General features: G+C 53.2%; 2 protein-coding genes across 3 annotated transcripts in view; both read left to right on the plus strand.

Moving 5' to 3' along the window:
- The window catches only part of PGF (placental growth factor), a 12,719-nt gene extending 11,565 nt beyond the window's left edge, over positions 1-1,154 (plus strand). Inside the window, exon 7 of the mRNA XM_019519916.1 lies at positions 218-1,154. Coding sequence (XP_019375461.1) covers positions 218-239 — 22 coding nt within the window. The 3' untranslated portion in view covers positions 240-1,154. The remainder of the gene's footprint in view (positions 1-217) is intronic.
- Positions 1,155-1,249: 95 nt separating this feature from the next.
- On the plus strand, positions 1,250-16,022 carry RPS6KL1 (ribosomal protein S6 kinase like 1). 2 transcript variants are annotated; one of them, XM_019518800.1, is made up of 11 exons: positions 1,250-2,371; positions 2,633-3,702; positions 5,681-5,805; positions 7,764-7,856; positions 8,773-8,820; positions 9,678-9,810; positions 11,402-12,391; positions 13,112-13,201; positions 13,385-13,467; positions 14,730-14,825; positions 14,979-16,022. In XM_019518800.1, the coding sequence occupies exons 2-11, from the start codon at positions 3,435-3,437 to the stop codon at positions 15,087-15,089; spliced, it is 2,037 nt and encodes a 678-aa protein (XP_019374345.1). In that variant the 5' UTR covers positions 1,250-2,371; positions 2,633-3,434; the 3' UTR covers positions 15,090-16,022. The 2 variants fall into 2 exon arrangements, with proteins under 2 accessions (XP_019374345.1, XP_019374346.1); XM_019518801.1 differs by having other exon boundaries at positions 3,388-3,702.
- Positions 16,023-17,332: the final 1,310 nt, after the last annotated feature.

Consider the following 17,332-nt stretch of genomic DNA (forward strand, 5'->3'; position numbering starts at 1 on the left):
CCCCCCAGCACTCACTTCCACCTCTGGGGAAACAACTCAGCCTCACAATCTCTGTTCCACAGGTGGGGAGATGAAGGCCTTGCCTGAGGGTCACCCAGTGAGTTTGGGGCACAGCCCAAAACCAGTAGAGCTTGGGAGTCCTTATTCCCAGTGGCTACTCAAACTCATTCTCCCCCCACCTGCTGTACTTACCCTGGTCTGTGCTCTCTCATTGCAGATGCACTGTTCCACGCAGGTAGCCACCTCAGCAGGAGAGGGGAGCACCACAGTGCCTGTATTTATTACCCAGCCCACTCTGGCCTTTGTGTGCGCCAGCTGCATCCCTAACTAAACCTTGTGGGCCCACTGGTAACCTCCGAGCTGTGACCCTCCAAGCAGACAGGAAGCTGCAAGTGAGTGAAGATGAGGAAGTGGCACTGCCTAGTCTTGCTGGTGAGGACAAGCTGGACTTTTGCTTGGCTACCTGCAGGGAAACAACTCCAGGTGAAGGAGACAAGATGAAGCCAGTCACCAGCCCAGCTGCAGGGCCCTCCCAAGAGTCTCTGTATTGTTAACAGCTGAGATTAAAGGACTTTTGTTCTAGCCAAAACCAGGATCACAGCACAGTGAAGGAGCAGCGGGGCTGAGGCTCACAGTTTTTGTCCCCTCCATGGTGAAGGGAGGGGACCACAGGGATGGAGCTCAGCTGAGCCTGTAACTGAAGCTTAGATTCTGCTCTGCCAAGTCTGGGTCAGAGCTTGAGGAGGTGCCTGTTCCATGGGCTGCAGCATTGGGACCACTCCCTACTGCTGTCAACTGCAGGTGTCTGTGCTTTCATCACAGAGCCTCCTGTTCCTGAGCTGCCAGCTGGGAATAGGACTGTACAGTTGCAGAAACATGAGCCCAGCTCAAGCCTCCAGTGCAACATACCCTGGCACTGTTGTGGAAAAAGACAAAACTGGAGGAAAAAACAGTAAGCAAAGATGGGGGCTGGCCTGGGTCCTACCTCCCATGGGGTGGGAGAAGGGAAGCACAGGCTTGGGAGCCCCAGGCCCCCTCAGTACCCTGTATGCAGCACAGTCCCTAGGGCTCTCACCTGGCTGTAGCACAGCAACATCCAATCCTACACCCCTCTGAATAAAGCTGCCGTAAACTCCAGGAGCCAGCTGTGCAAATGATGGTCTCTCTCTCTCTCTCTTTTCCCTACCTCCCTGCCAGTGGCTGTTCTGGCCTGTGCCTTCTGAGAATTACTATTCACCTTGTCCTGCTACTACTTTTTCCTCTTCTCCTTGGCTGTAGGAGGTGCTAAAGGCAGGAGCAGCTAGAAGCTCCCATCCAGCCTGTACTCTGGCCTCTTTCCTCCCTTTCCACAGCCAGCTAAGGAAAGAGGTGGGAGGCTGCCCTCCATTATGCCCTGGAAGCAGGGACCATGTGTAGTTACATTTCTGGGCTACCGGATTATACCACTCGGGGCTATCAGGTCTCTCAAGGCTCCTCACCAAACATGGGAAAGAAGCGTCTCAGGTCCATCTGGTTTCCCAGGGGTTAATTTCCAGCTACTCCAGTGGTTCAGTACATTTGTTAGTTTTGTCCGTTCCCTGCCAGTGTCTGGCTTCTTACCCTGTACCCTCCCAGGGGGCCTTCAGGTGGACCCCTGCTCACTGACCTGGCTGTTTGCCTTTCCCTTCTCTCCCAGGACTCCCTTGCTGCTGAACTGCACATCATTGCTTCTGTGCTGCCAGGTGGGGCAGGGGTCACCAACGCTTGGGCCCTCATTTGTTTGATAAATCATGCATGTCTCACTAGGGCAGCTGGGCAACAGGCCAGGGGCTTGGACTAGCTCAGTTTCATCCGCCTACTTGTATGACTGGACCCACTTGCTCTGCCAATCTCCATTTCCTGATATCTTGGTAAACTTGTCCCCAGCTGCATGAAACCCCATGTCCACCCCATCCAGCCCCTGCAGTGCCAGCTGACCTCTGTCTTCCTTTCCGGGGCACTATTTTCCCCAGGCATCTTCACTCCAGATCCTTGCAGCCCAGCAGGGGCCCTGCTGATTCATACATGTATATATGTATACACACCCACCCCTCATTTAATCTATACGTGCAAATCTACTTTGTCTCAAGATTCCCCCTGGCTACCCAGCCCTCAGGCTCCCGCTGAGCTCTGCCCTTTAAGATGCAGCCAAGTGCTCCAGCTTTCTATCGATTGGTGTTTTATTCTAAAGGCAGGGTGATGATCTCATCTGCAGCCAATCAGAGCAGCTGTGGGGTTCCACGCTTCAGCTTGCACCTGAGAGGCTGGGAGCTGGCAGAGGAAAGTGGATAGCAGCATGATGGAGACAAGGTGGTCCCTACACCTCCAGGGACCAGGCTCATGACTCTAACAGGTACTGTCCTTTCTGGGGACGGGGTTTGCCATCTCTTCCCATCCTGGCTGCTCCCACAGCTGCATCAGGCCACGGCAGGATGCAGAGCCCCTTTCCTGGCCCCTTGGGATCAGATACCAGGGCAATTCACCTGAAGCAGTGGGGCTTCCCTCTGCATCTCCTTCCCCTTGTGCTGCCAGGGATGGGCTTGCTGCCGTGTAGCGGGGCCCCTTCTTCCATTTCAGTGCTGGCATCTCCCTAGCAGCGCCCTCGTCATGGCAGGAGATGGTGCCACCTGAATGATCACCCTTCTGGCAGCACTGCTCAAAGCAGCTGGGGTCTGGCAAAGCCAGTCAGCATCAAGCTATGCATGCTGTAACACCGTGTATCTGTGAATGATGCTGGAGGTCTGTGAGTGCTCCTGACAAAGGGAAACGGGGAGGCCGCTTATTCCTCAATGACCTCTGCAGCTGGAGTGAGTGTCTGTCTGCAGGATTGATCTGCGTCTCAGCCCCTGCAGCCACAATGGAATCTGTGTGACAGCCCCTGGTGCCCTGATCTCAGAGCTCTGCATCGATCCTTCACTCGGTCTCTGCTGGATAGGTGGTCGACCCTGAGCCTGAGTGCAGAGGCCCTGCAGCTAGAGCCTAGCCTGTTGGTTCTTGTGCTGCCCTGCAGTTTGCAGCTCTTGCTCCACTTCCTGCTTGGTTGGTGGCTGCATGTGCAGTGATGAAAAGCCAGAGCAGATTTTCACTTCTGCTTCCAGGAGAACATGGGGCTCTAGCCACAGCTCTGCATGAGTTTTTCAGTCCTGGCCCCGCTACAGGTCTGTCAAAGCTGAGGGCTTTGCTCCTGACTCATCTTGGCTGGTGCACCTATGCCCAAACCCTCATCTGCAGCCCCCTCCCTGCTCCTCCTCAGTCCCCCACCTTCTGTCCTCCCCAGCTCTGCCACAGCCCTTGTACCATCTCATGCCCCAGCCTAGCGTTGCAGGGCCTGATTTTCCTTCTCCTTTGTCTCTCTTCTTTCTGTTGCAGGGCTGTGGGGGCTGAACTACTAAGGATGACTTGAGAGTGGTCAAGCCATGAGCAGAGTCATCTGTGAGCGCCCTTTGGGCCTGGACTCAGAGCCCTGCTCCCGGGCATTCTCCCAGGCCCGTGTTTACCTGGAGCAGATTCGAAGCCGAGTCTCTCCGGGAGGCCTTGATGGGCATGGAGTTGGGAAGCGCGATTACCTGGTGGATGCAGCGAAGCAGATCCGCCTGGCCCTGGAGCGGGATGTGAGTGAGGACTATGAAGAGGCTTTCAACCACTACAAGAATGGCGTGGACGTGCTGCTCAGTGGCGTGCAGGGTATGGCTGACTTGGGGGCCTGTGGGAGGCAGGGAACACAGGGTACATGGCCTTGGTAGCATGGGAGATTCAGGAGCACTCTAAACATGGGGCGGGGGTGCACAGTGGCTATGTGGGCTGCTCTGGGAATTTGAGGGTTATGTAGGTGACTCAGAGGTACATCTTAGCACTGGGCAAGGTGCAGCGATGCAGCAAAGTTTTATTAACATGGTTGCTGTGTTCACAACAGGGGGTGGTGGAAAAGATACCAAGACTAGTTTCCATGGGAGGGAGCAGAGTGGGTCAGCTGATGGGAATGGGGAATTGATTCTCTGTCAGGCAAGGGGATGAGGGAGGAAGAGGGCAGTGGCTGATGGGGTGAAGTGCAGTAGCCACTGGCTGATGTGTTTGGGGGCAGCCTTGGGAGTGGTTGGTGTATTAAGGGTGTGGCAGGTCAGGCTACAGTGCGAGGGCCATGCCATTGGGATGTGGCATGAGGGTGGGATGCTATGAAGAGTATCATGTTTGGGGACCTGCAGGCGTTCCTTTGTCCTTTCTCTGAGGCATTGAGATGCTGGTTACAGTTAAGCCTGGAGGGTGGGAGGGAGATTTGACTGGGAGATGCTAATGCTCTAACTGGTGCTTAGAAAACCCAGAGGTTCCTGGCTGGAGAGTCTTACTTTTCTGCTCAGAATCATATCTATAGAACCATAGACCAGTCAGCCTTACCTCTATCCCTGGGAAAATCCTAGAAAAAATTATCAAGGAGTACATCTGTGGGAGCCAGCTGGCTAATGTGATACGGATGGGTAACCAACATGGGTTTTTAGCAGGCAGGTCCTGCCTGACTAATCTAGTTTCCTTTTACAACAAGGCCACTAATTGTTTAGATGCAGGAGTTGAGGTGGATGTTATCTAGCTGGACTTCAAGAAGGCCTTTGACAAGGTATCCTATACCATCCTTATAAATAAGCTGAGAGGATTTTCCTTGGATGATTACATGGTAGATCGGGTAGCAAATTGGCTTAAGGGTCACACTCAGAGGGTGGTAGTGGATGGGTCGGTGTCAACCTGTGGGCAGTGGAGTCCCTCAGGGCTCAGTTCTGGGTCCGGTGCTGTTCAACATTTTCATCAGCGATCGGGATGAAGGGGTGGGAAGCACCCTGTCCAAATTTGCAGACAACACAAAATTATGGGGTGCAGCTAACACCATGGAGACGAGGAACCAGATCCAGGCCAACCTAGACAGGCTGGAGAAGTGGGCAGAGAGCAACAGGATGCAATTCATAAGGGGAGAGCAACAAGAAGTAGGCGACGATCTGTTCACCAGGGCACCCCCTGGAATGACAAGGAACAATGGCCATAAGCTACTGGAGAGAAGGTTTAGGCTGGATATTAGGAAAAAGTTCTTCACTGTCAGGGTTGCCAGAATCTGGAATGGGCTCCCAAGGGTGCTTGCCCCATCCTTGGGGGTCTTCAAGAGGAGACTGGACAGGCACTTGGCTGGGATCACATGGTCCCAGGGTTGGTGACTCTTTTCTTGCCTGCCAGGGGCAGGGGGTCAGACTAGATGGCCCACTGAGGTCCCTTCCAACTCTATGAATCTATATTGGTGCCAAATTTGGGGTCAGAGTACATGGGCTGTGAGGGTTTTTGCCTTCCTTTGTAGTGTGGGGCATAGTCCTTTTCCTAGGATCTTCTGAGCATATATTAACCAGCTATTCTCCTATGGCTGAAGCAGCAGGGCATTTCCCCTGCTTTCCCCAAGGGTATGTCCTAGGGTGTTCTTGGCATTCCAGCTACTGTTGCTTGCAGTTGTGGGTGAGCCATGGGGATTTTGAGGATGCTTTTGGTTAACAACTGACTACACATGGAAGGAACTCGATGGTCTAGAGGGCCCCGTCCAGTCCTATGTTCCCATACTGCTGAGAAGTGCTGGGGGTAGGGTGCAGTGGGAGGCTGGCACTGTGACTGACATGTGGCCCACCCTTTTGCACAGTTGACCCCAACAAGGAGCGCCGTGAGGCTGTGAAGAGAAAGATCACACAGTACCTCAAACGTGCTGAGGAGATTTTCAACTGCCACCTCCAACGAACCTTGGGGAATGGGAGCCCCAATGCCACGGTGAGGAGCTGGGGCCAGAGAAATTGTTTCCCAAGGGCTCACCACATGTCTTGGCTGGATCTTCAGGGTGCAACACACACAGCATATGCGGTGCTGTCGGAGTCCTCGAGAGCAACTCTATAGGCAAGGTTGACTGGCATAAGTGTGAGGCAGGCAGGCTGGGGATGGGACAGAAAATGCAGCAGATAGATTTCAAGTCCTGAGAATACAGACACCTGTAGGATGATATCATTGCCTTTCTGATCAGGGAAGATATACAAGGCCTGCTGGTGGGGGAGATCAGAGACTAGTCAGCCTAAGCAAACATCAGATGTAGGTCGCCTTGGGTACTGCACACAAGCATTGGGACAAGGTTTAGTGAAATGCTTTCTCAGCACCTTAAACGACTGCTCCCTGGGATAGCCATTTCTGGAGCGCTCCAAAGAAGTGGCTGTTCCTCCTCACTCCTGCAGCCTGCAGCAATAAACTCATGGAATAGCTGCAGTTAAGTAACAGGTCCGGTCTAAACTGCCCTGCTGTGGGATGACAGCTGTGTGAATGGAGATCTGGGCTGTGCCTCTGTCAGGCATGAAGCTAGACAGAAAAGATCATTTTTATGTTGCTAGCCAGGAAAGTGAGGGAGAAGTTTAGCAGCACAGCTGACTCAGGACAAGGTTCTCCAAGGAGATTGCCCATGAAACCTCCGTATTGAGTTCCCAGAGCCCTGCAGATTCTCCACTCAGCCTGGAACCGAAGGCTTCTGTTGAAGAAGCCCAAACTAAGCCTGAATCCAGTGCCAGCTACAGAATATTGTTGGCATCTTGGAGAGAGAGAGAGATGGTGGCTGAAATAGATTTGACCTCATCCAGCTCCAGAGGTGAGGATCTGAACTAGTTCAGAGTGACTGTATCATTAGCAAGGCACTCTGGATTTTAAGTGCTTTAGTTTAAAACTGGATTTTATCTTGATTTTCGTCATGACTGAAAATGGCTGCGGTTTCCTGTGGTTCTCAATATGACTGAAGCCACAGGGTGCCCTTACTTAAGATGGCTGGCCCTAATAAGTACAGGCTGTATTCTTCATTGTTTCCAAAGGAATTGAAGCTAAGCTTCACTAAGCTAAAATAGTGATCCCCCGTCTCTTTTTGTGAACCAGATGAAAGGCAGAGTCAACTGGGAAATGTCTACAAGCAGGAAATGAAACTACAGGGCTGTATGAGGGATGAGAGGAGAAGAAAGGTCAGGGGGATGTGAAGAGCAAAGGGACTGGGACAGGGCAGTGTGAGAAGGACGTGGGGAGCGTATGGGGTAGAACAGCAGTTGGCAAGGGTTTTGGAGCTGCCGGCTGTACCAGCCTAGCTCAGACCCCAGGTGGGTCAGTGCTCCTGACCTAGCCTGCTGCTGCCACTGCTGCTTCTGTCAGCTGCCTGGCCATGGTGTGGGCAAAGCCTCTCTGCTGCCTGGCCATGCCAGTGTGCAAAGTGCCCTGCTGCCCACCTGCAGCCTACCCTGCCTGGCTGCACTGGTGTGGTGCAACACAGGCAAAGCTCCCTCTCCACCCTGCTCAGTCCATAGGCTGAATCCAATGACTCCATGGGCCATATCCTTCCTCTGGGCTATATGTAGCTGACCCCTGGGATAAAGCAAACTAGAGGGCGTGGAACAGGAAGAGTGGGAAGCTCTATGCAAACTAAAGTACAGAGACCAGGGAAAGCAGAAGCCTGTGGGGGAAGTGGGGAAGGAGAGCTTGGCGGGATTTTGGGTAGGACAGTCTGATAGCCTAGGCCGGGGCAGGAGAGAGAGAGAGGAAGAGCTGGGTAGATGGGGATGTAAGGTATCATCTTACCCCAACCTGCTATTTTGTGTGTGCATAATGGGTTGCCTTTACTTCTCCTGGGATGTAGGAGTCTTGTTCCTCAGGGTTTCTGATCTCCTAAAACATTTCCCAGTTCCTCATTCATCTTTCTTATTGGCTCTCAGGGTTACAGCAGCCTTCGCTTTCGGCCAATCAGGACACTCAGCTCACCAGTGGAGAACCTGAGGTGCTGTAAGGTTGTGGGAGTGATTGAAAAGGTAATGAAGTCCCTGAGCCAGGATCAGGAGGTCCCCACAGCTCCTGGCAGCCAGGACCATTGGAGACTACAAGTCTCTTACATTGTGCCTACCAAGGAGGGTTGGTGCAATTTGCCCATAGTCCTCCCATCATAGAAACCCTTGTGCTAAGATGAGGGTGACTGAGGAGGGGTGTCCCTGACTAGTACTGGAGGGCAGTGTGCTCTGCACAATAACAGTGATGGTTCAGCTGAGTGCATGCTTTCCTTTGGGCTAGTGCTGAGCCCTAGTGCAGATGTGACAGAGGCTGTGTTGCTAGGCGCTCTGGCTGTTAGCTGAAAGGTCATGCTGGTGTCTCAGTGACTTGTGGTTGTTAGGAGACCTAAGATATTTACAAACCAGGCAGTCGGTTGCCCTAATTCCAACCTGGCATTTCACTTCCATCAACTGAATCCAGGGCACCTGGGTGATGGATGATACCTGTTAGATACCAGATACCCTCTCTTGGGAAGATGGAGCTAATTAGTTCCTTGCACCCTCAGCAAGTCATCCTCTTCCCCACCCTGAGTGCCAGAATTTGGGGTGACGGGTTTTGCTCCTTTCTGCCTTCTCTTCATCCTACTGCAGTAGGGTGAGGACATTCCTCTCAGCCTCCCAAGGCCCAGACCTCGGATGGAGAGTGCAAGGGAGTCCAGAATGAGGAATGTCAATAATGATTGATGAGTGGAACATGCTTTGGGATTCACTTTGTAATCTCTGGTTCATGATGCTGTATCTGAAACCACTGGTCCGCAGTATAAGTACAGGGGCTAGAAGAACACCAAACTGGTGCAAAAAGAGACAACTTCAGGACTCAAATGACTCTTTAAATGTCTGTCTGAGCTGTCTGGGTGTGGGTGACACAGGTCTGATCTGTATTGTCTTGAATTGCTTGCAGGTGCAGTTAGTTCAGGATCCAGCCACTGGTGGGACTTTTATACTTAAGGTGGGTGTTTCCTGCTCATCCCTCTCCCTGTCTTTAGGGAAATCCTCTGGTAGGGGATAACCCAGGATAAGCCTGACCTGAAGGATTCATGGGAAATGCTTTTCAGCACTTTGTTTGGGGCTTTTCATCAGAAATGAATTATATAAACATGACCAATGAACTTTCTCTGAAGTCTCTCCCATGCTCCGGCACGACCCACCCCATCCTCCACTCCCACATCTCCTGCAGCGAAAGGGGAATTCATCCTCTTACTTAGAACTATCCTTGTCATGGAACTCAATTTGGAGCTGAGGGGGCAGGGGACATGTGGATTTGGATTGAAACATGGAATGGATTACAAATGCCATGAGCCTGGGGCATTTAAACAGGACAGTTGGGAATGATTGTCAGCAACTGCCCATTAAGAGCCCTGGACTGTAGTAAGAGGGGGTATAGAAGCAGGGGAAAAGTGAGTGGTATCAGCCAGAGCAGAGACGGTGGAGAGGACTAGAGTAGCAGAAAGATTTCAGAATCAGCTTGAGGTAGATGGGCAGAAGTTTGGCAGGGGCCAGTACTGGAATAGCGATGGGGGTTACAGACCAAGAATAATATGTGTTGTCAGAGCTTTGTGGTAACCCAGGCATGGGTAGCAAGGGGTATCCTGGGTATTGGATGGAGGACTATGAAGCTCAGCAGATGGAGAGCTCCGTTCTGTATGATGGTGGTCATCAGTCCATGAGGTAGAAACAGGGCATTTGTCAGAATGGGAGGGCATCCCGTCTCTCCAATCTGGTCTCCTGCCTTGGTGAGGAGCCAGTCTCCAGGGAGGCAGTGATATTTCTGAGCTGGAAAATCCACAGTTGTGTGTTCTCCTCCAGAGCCTCCCCAAGTCCCATGTGGAGACCCGCGAGCGGCAGACAGTCATTCCACATGGTGTCCCTTTCATGGTCAAACTACTGCGCTACTACGTGAGTGAGGATTCTATCTTCCTCCACCTGGAGCATGTGCAGGGTGAGTGCAAGAGCCAGTGTCCTGCACTGTCTCTTATCCCCCCCATGTCCTTGACCCTATATCTACCAACCAACTCCCCTCTGTTGAGCTAATCTAAGCTTCTCTGTTTGTCTGGGGTTATTTTCTGCAGTGACTATAAAATATAGCTTTCCCTTCACAAGGGTGATGACCACAGGACTCAAGAGAACCTGCAGCAGCATGAACCACTGAGCATCACCAGCAGCTTGAGAAAGGGGCTGCTGAGATCCATTTGGCTGGGGAAATAGGATAGGGATAGGCCCGTGGAACATGTGTGATGAGGGAGTCAATATGTAGTAGCAGCAGGGTTGTTGGGATCATGGCGTCCAGGGGAGGGAGTGGAAATGGTCAAAGGGCTCATGGAAACACAGACATTTTTGGAATTGAGCAGACCGTTGATGTTTCTAGTGTCCATTGTCCCACTGTGGCATGGGACACTGGACACACAATGGGGACAAACTAGCAGGATGCCTGTAGGGGACAGTTATGTCCCTCAGATCTATTGGAATTCCTGGGATGTGTCAGCAACATCATGAGGAGGAAAAGAGAACTAAGTGAGGCAGGTTATGCAGATTTAAAAAAAAAAAGCTTTGACGGAGTCTTACAACAGTTTGTTAAGAAAGATCATGGGAAGACAGGCAGAGTTCTGTCAGAGACTGGCTAAGTGACAGAAAGTAAAACACCCAGTTTTTGGGAAAAATAAAGTGGAAGGATCCCTCCAATGTACAGAACAGCTGAATGGACCCAGGGATTTACTGACGGTCTGGAAAAGGGGCAAGCAGTGAAGTGGCAACATTCAGAGCTAACAAGACTTTATGTAAATGGGTGCAGGAGAAGAATGAGGTCACTCCCAGGGGACCTAGCAGGGAGAATGGGCAGCACAATGGCAGATGGAATTCAGTGGTGACAAGCACACTGTGATGCATGTTGGAAGGAATAATCTGAATTACTCCTACATGTTTCTACAGCACCAGTGAATTGAACCTGCACAGTTGCTGGTTTAATAAGAGGTTGCACATTCTTGGTAGCAGCTCAGCTGTTTCATAGCGAAGATCTGACAGAAGTCTTTTGACTGGATACCATCCTGGCCTAGTCCCTAGTATAATTGACCAGTTTAGTCAAGCATCCCTCCTTTTCAGTCTTGGACAGTGCCTCTCCTTCATTCTGTATGGACGGGAAGGCCACCTGTGGCAGACAGCAATGAGGATGCTATGAGTGTGGACTGAGGAGGGGTGAAGATGTGGTTGGGCTGGGGGATGGAGACAGATTGGGTGAGATGAAGGGAGCCAGGCAGTAGGGATGGAACTGGAACCTGGGATAAAGACAGAGGAATGCTGCTACCTAGGGACCAGAGGGAGGAGAGAGGAGTACTTAGGGATGGTGAGGTCAGGGCATGTTCTGGGTGGAGCAGTATGAGCAGCTCAGGTTTGAGGCCTGCTGACGCTTTGAGCCCTGCAGGCTGGAGGCCAGGCAGGATAGCTAGTGGCTGGAGTCTCAGGATTGGAGGCATCTGTAACGGGCACCTGGATTTCTGCTTTGCTGCCTCTCACACTTCCTTCCTTTCACTCTCCAGGTGGGACACTATGGTCCCATCTCCGCTCTCAGTCTCATTTACGGCGAAGTCTCTCCTATGGCTCTGGTCCCCCGCATCCAAAGCCCAGCTCAGCTCTGGGAAGCTACAGTGGAGAAGGGGTGGTAGGAAACATTTGGGGTCCTGGCTCTGGGTCCAGCCAGAGCTCTAACCTTGGCTTTGGGAATGGCACTGACCTCCTGAAGTCTGTGAATCAGGCCCCACTGGAAAACACTGACCAGGCTCCTGCCCAGGAACAGTCACTGGACCCCTCCAATGCAAGAGCAGGGACCCACCGCATGTTCCATATGGGACCTGCCAGTGGCCCCAGGGTTGTCATGGCAGCGAAGGATTTAAGTGCAACATGCACCCTGCATGGTGGCCCCAATCCTGTTGTCATGATGATGGCCAAAGGACACTGTGCCTTGAACAGTCAGGAGTTGGCCTCCCATCCACACGACTTGCTAACCAGCAGTGAGGGTGTGAGCAGCCCACTGAAAAGAGAAGCTCCCTGGCAGGATCCAAAGCTGCTGGCTAGTGGGAGGCTTCCCCAGATCCCTGCTCAAAACCTGAAGGCTGTGAGAAGTGGCAGCCTGGTGCAGAAAGAGCCTCTGTATCAGCAAATGTCTAGTGGGCCCCAGGCTCAGCCCACATGGTCCCCACGAGCTCCCAATGGACAGAAACAAGTGCCTGGAACCACCTGGCCCAGCTTCAGTGAGCCCCACAGGCCTGACTCTGGGTGGCAGGAGCCTGTGGGGGGCACCTCAGGAGTCCAGGACGGAACAGGCCAACACAAGGAGAAGCTAGCACCAGCACATCAGAGACCTGCAGGTTGCTGGGCCTGCCAAGGGGAGAGCCAAAGAGCCTGGGCCGTGAATGAGGAGCAGGTCCAGCTGTGGGCAGCAGAAATGCTCCTGGCTCTGGAAGGACTCCACCAGCAGGGTGTACTCTGCCGGGACCTCAATCCTAGGAACCTACTGCTGGATGCTGCCGGTAGGTGTCCTGGGAGGAGAGGTTTGCCCCTCAGCAAGGGGACCTAACCTGAGCCTCCCCAGTCTCTCTCCCCTTTGTTTTACTCTGCGGGATCTGGGCATCTCCAGCTCAGGCCCTGCCTCTGTGCTCTAGACCTTGGAGCTTCTAAGAGATATGGACAGCAGGGGCAGAGCAAGGTTATGCAGCAATACTGACCATACAGAACATCAATAGACCATCTGGGAGATCCCTCAGAGACCCTCTGGGAGGGGATGAGATCAGCTGGCCTGGTTAATCCAGCAGTCCCCAGGGTTGAGCAAGAGCTGAAGGCCTGCACTCTGCAGTTCACCCCTCTGCAGCAACACCCCCTGCTTGATCTATTCACCCGCTCATTGCTCTCCAGGTCCCATCTGGGCCTGGCTTTCCTCAGGAGAGTAGCAGGGCTGTGCCAGCACCCTGGTTGCTTGGATCTCCTCCCACAACACCCTTCCATCAAATGCAGGTCTGTCACACCCACTGCCCCTTTCCCAGAAGTCTGCACTGAGGGACCTGGCTGCTATCCATCGCACTGTTGTGGCTTGGAGCCCAGCTGTCTTGCAGGCCATGGGGGTGGGGCAGGGGTGCTGGTGTCCAGCTGTTCCCCTCCCATTCATAGGGACAGGGTCCAGGAGGGAGGGGTGAGGGCCTATGGTTCCTGCTGCAGTTGCTGGCCTTGCCCCTGACACTGGTGCTAATTCACAGGTCACATCCGTTTCACTTTCTTTGGGCAATGGACGGAGGTGGAGCCGCAGTGCTGCAGCCAGGCCCTGGAAGAACTGTATAGTGCCCCAGGTAAGGCACCCATCCACTGCCTGCTCTGTCCCCTCCATCATCAGGCCCTGTGGGAAAGAATCACCAGGAGGAGATTCCCACCAGGATCTTTCCCAAGGGTGGCAGCAGACAGCCCCCATGTGATTTGGATGTGCGTCACTGTTTCTCTCCTTCTTTCATCCTTTGTGCCTTTTGACTCTGCAGAAGTGGGTGGGATTTCTGAGCTGACTGAGGCCTGCGACTGGTGGAGCTTTGGGTCACTGCTATATGAGCTGCTGACTGGAATGGTGAGTGGTTTTGCGTCCTGGTCCTGGGGCAGGGGCAAGGAAGGGCAGTAAAGTCATGGAATCATAGAAGTTTGGGTTGGAAAGGACCTCAGGAGGTCATTTAGTTCAACCTCCTGCTCAAAGCAGGACCATCCCTAACTAGATCATCCTAGCCAAGGCTTTGTCTAGTCAGGTTTTAAAAACGTCAGAGGATGGAGTCCACAACCTCTCTGGGTAACCTGTTCCAGTGCTTTACTACCCTCCTTGTGAGAGTTTTTCCTAATATCTAACCTAAACTTCTCTTGCTGCAATTTGAGCCCATTGCTCCTTGTTCTGTCATCTGTCACCACTGGGAACAGTCTGGCTCCATCTTCTTTGGCACCCCACTTCAGGTAGTTGAAGGCTGCTATTAAACCCCCACTCAATCTTCTCTTTTCCAGACTAAATAAGCCTAGTTCCCTCAGTCTCTCCTTATAAGTTGTGTGCCCCAGCTCCCTAACCATTTTTTTTGCCCCTGCTGGACTCTCCAATTTGTTTGCATCCTTTCTGTAGTGGGGGGGCTCAAAACTGAACACAGTATTCCAGATGTGGCTTCAGCAGTGTAAAATAGAGGGGAAGAATCACCTCCCCTGATTTGTTGGCAACACTCCTACTAATGCAGCCCAATATGCTGTTAGCCTTCTTCACAACCAAGGCGCAGTGTTGCCTCATTTTCAGCTTTTTGTTCGCTGTAACCCCAAGTCCTTTTGTGCAGAGCTGCTGTTAGCTAGTCAGTCCCCAGCCTGTACTGGTGCATAAGGACAAGTGCAAAGTCCTACTGAACCTCATGAAATTTATTTTTTTGGTGCAAAACAATCTTGAGGGTTTGTAGATCGTGAGGGAGACGGTCCTAGTTTTGGTACTCTGCTCCCCACAGAGCACTCCAAGTGTATGTCCCATTGCTCCCCCTCTTCTAGTGCCTCTGGGAAGAGGCTTTGGTGCTGAGGGTGGTAAACCTGGAACCTCAGGGCCTCCTGCCTACCCAGGATCTCCTCCCACCTGGCTGCTGCTGTCTATGGGGAGCCAGTTTATCAAAAGGACTCCTCAGCTCAGCGAGGGACCCCAGGATATGGACTGGGCTGTCTTAAGAGTGTCACTCCTCCCTGACTCTCAGGAGGGGCTGGCTGACGGCCTGGATGTTACCCACTGAAGGGGAGTGGCTGTAGGGTCACTGCAGTGGGGACAGGAGCAGTGGCAGGTGCTTGCTCAGGACTCTCCTTACTGGCTCCGTCTGCATCCCACAGCCACTGTCCCAGTGCCACCTATCAGGGATTCATCCTCACACCCAGCTGCACCTGCCCGAGGGGCTCAGCCTGCCTGCTGCATCACTGCTCACTGAGGTGAGGATGCTCAACCAGCTGAGGGGGAGACAAGGGGCAGCAGCTCCCATCCTGGGAGCAAGGTGCCTGGGTGCAGGGGGCACTGGGCCCAAGGCCAGGCTTCTGCACCTCAGCCTATGCCTGCTCCTAACACACTCTCCCTCTCCTTTCCAGCTGCTGCAATTTGACCCCAAGCTGCGATTGGGCTCTGGAGGAGGTGGTGTTGCCAAGCTCAAGTCCCACCCCTTTTTCAGCTCTGTCCAGTGGAGCACATTGGTAGGCTAGCTTTCATCACCCATGGAGCAGTACACTGAGGATATCACCACAGACTTGGAGCACAGGGTGGCATTAGGACCCCTGGTCCATGGGACTTGTGATCCCAGGCAGTGCCTAGGGGAGGTCCCCTGCTCCTGGGGCTGTTCCTATGGAGGAGAGTCTGCACTGAGTCTGGTTTTGCAGCCTTGATTATTCTCCTCTGCCAGCTTCCCTCTGTGTTTCAGTAGTATCTTCTGGTCTGGTGCCTGGGCTGGGGCCTGAGGAGGGTCCTGTATCCCATGCCCATGTCTGTTAGGGAGAGAATGGGGCAGTAACGTAACCAGGAGTGGATGACCAGGCACCAGCCCCAAGCACCCACTTAGAGGAAGCACAATAAGGCAGCTGCCACTGTTGCAGACCAGCCACTGCAGATGCCACTGCCACTGCCCAGGGCACAGCTTGGTACTTATGCCTCTGGGAAGGAGCATTGGCACTGAGGCCAATAAACGTGGGACCTCAGAGCCTCCTGCCCCCTGGGTAGTGGGCAGGTCTCTCCCTCCACCTGCCCACTGCTATCTGTGGGGAGCCAGTCTACCACTGAGACTCCCCAGTTCAGGGAGCCCAGCTTTGTCCTATGGGGCAGCCCCTACCAGGGTCTAGTTCTCCACTGCCCCATCTGATCCTGTCTCTGCCTGCCCTCCTCCTGGTGGGTCCACAGCATCCCAATGCCTCTCCTGTCCCCACTTCCTCTTTGCTACTGCCTTGCATTGCCCCTTGTGGCTTTCCTGTTGCATTTCCAGTGGCCGCTGCTAGATGGGGCTTGGGGTCCCATGTTATGCATTTCTCTGGCTGCATGTGCATTCACATCACCTGCCATTGCTCTCTCCAGACACAGGAAGACACTCCTGCTTTTGAGTGCTTCTCTGTGGCTGTCCAACCTCAATAAACTTGCCTTTGTTCACACAGGCTTGTGATTCTGATTTTGGGGGGAGAGGGGGCGCAAGACACATGGCACCTAGCTCAGAGTCCCAGCCGAGGGCAGGATCCTGGGACTGAAGATCTGGTCCTGAGTCACACACATCCTTGAGAAGCTAAGGGCCAGCAGGTGGAAAGTCTCAGGCTTGGCCCCCTAAGCCTCCTGGACAAGCTGCTTTCTCCCGTAGGTCACGAGGGGACTCCCTCAAAATTGTAATAGAGTTTGCTTAATATTCAGCGCCTGGGACTTTGCTAGTGCTGCCCCTGGCTGTTGCCTGCCTCTGGTTCCTGCTTCTGATTCAGGCTCTGTAGGACACTGGCTGCAGCTCTGGAGCACATTCCCTCTGTAAAAAAGCTGCTATGTCCCTTGCTGGAAGCCCTGCCTTTTGCCCCAGGCTCCGTACTCAGCTCAACCCTGCTGCTTGTAGCCTTGGCACCAGATCCATGGATTTATCCCTCCCAAGCAGCAAGCTTCTGTTACACTTAGCACCTGTGCTCCTCCTTGGGGGTCCTGCCCTTCCTTCCTACTGGTCCTAGAGGCTGCAGGCAGGAAGAGGTTGATCGGTGACTCATTGTGGGGGCAGTGGGGGAATACATCAGGCCTGGACAGGGCCTCAGCTGCTGCTTAATTTTTGAAAAGTGGCTGGCACTGTGGAGGGCTTTTAACCACTGCATAAGTAAATTCAGTGCAGGAGGGAGCTGACAGGGACTGGAGTGGCAGGGGCTGTTCCCCTGCTTCCAGTAGCTCAGTGCTGCTCTGCAGCTTTCTCCACAGTTTGTGCTGAGACTGAGAATGGAGGTAGCCTAGGTTAAAGGGAGAGGAACAGGAGGGCCTGAGCCTGGACACAAGTTGCCATATGCCCCCATAGTAGATGTATTTGTTCTGCACTGTCCAAGAGCCTGTGTGGCATTTGGAGAGGGTTGAACCCCTGCTGGAGGTCACAGGCCCAGGGACAGGGCGTTCTTCACTACCATTAGGAATTGCTCCTAGGAGCCTAGAGATGGGAGTGAGGGATGGCAACAGGTGCTGCTGTGGTAAATGGCAGCTAGTGCTGGCTGAGAGCAGAGGCCTGGGCTGGACACTGGAGCAGGTGTCATTGTCTCCTACCTTTCATACATTTTTTTTGTGCTAGCCAAGAGCCCTAGTCCCTTTGGATGAGCAGTTTGCAAGCCTTTCCTTCTGCCAAATTCTGAAGCTGTGGCACTGAGGCTCCAAAGGGCCCCATGCTTGCCTTGGGAATCCCTTTTCTTGGCTCTTGGGCATCACCTAATAGAAGCTCAAGTGGTAGCTGAGAGTT

Source organism: Gavialis gangeticus, unplaced genomic scaffold, assembly GCF_001723915.1.
Source record: "Gavialis gangeticus isolate Ggan-Ray unplaced genomic scaffold, GavGan_comp1, whole genome shotgun sequence".
NCBI classification, from domain to species: Eukaryota; Metazoa; Chordata; order Crocodylia; family Gavialidae; genus Gavialis; species Gavialis gangeticus.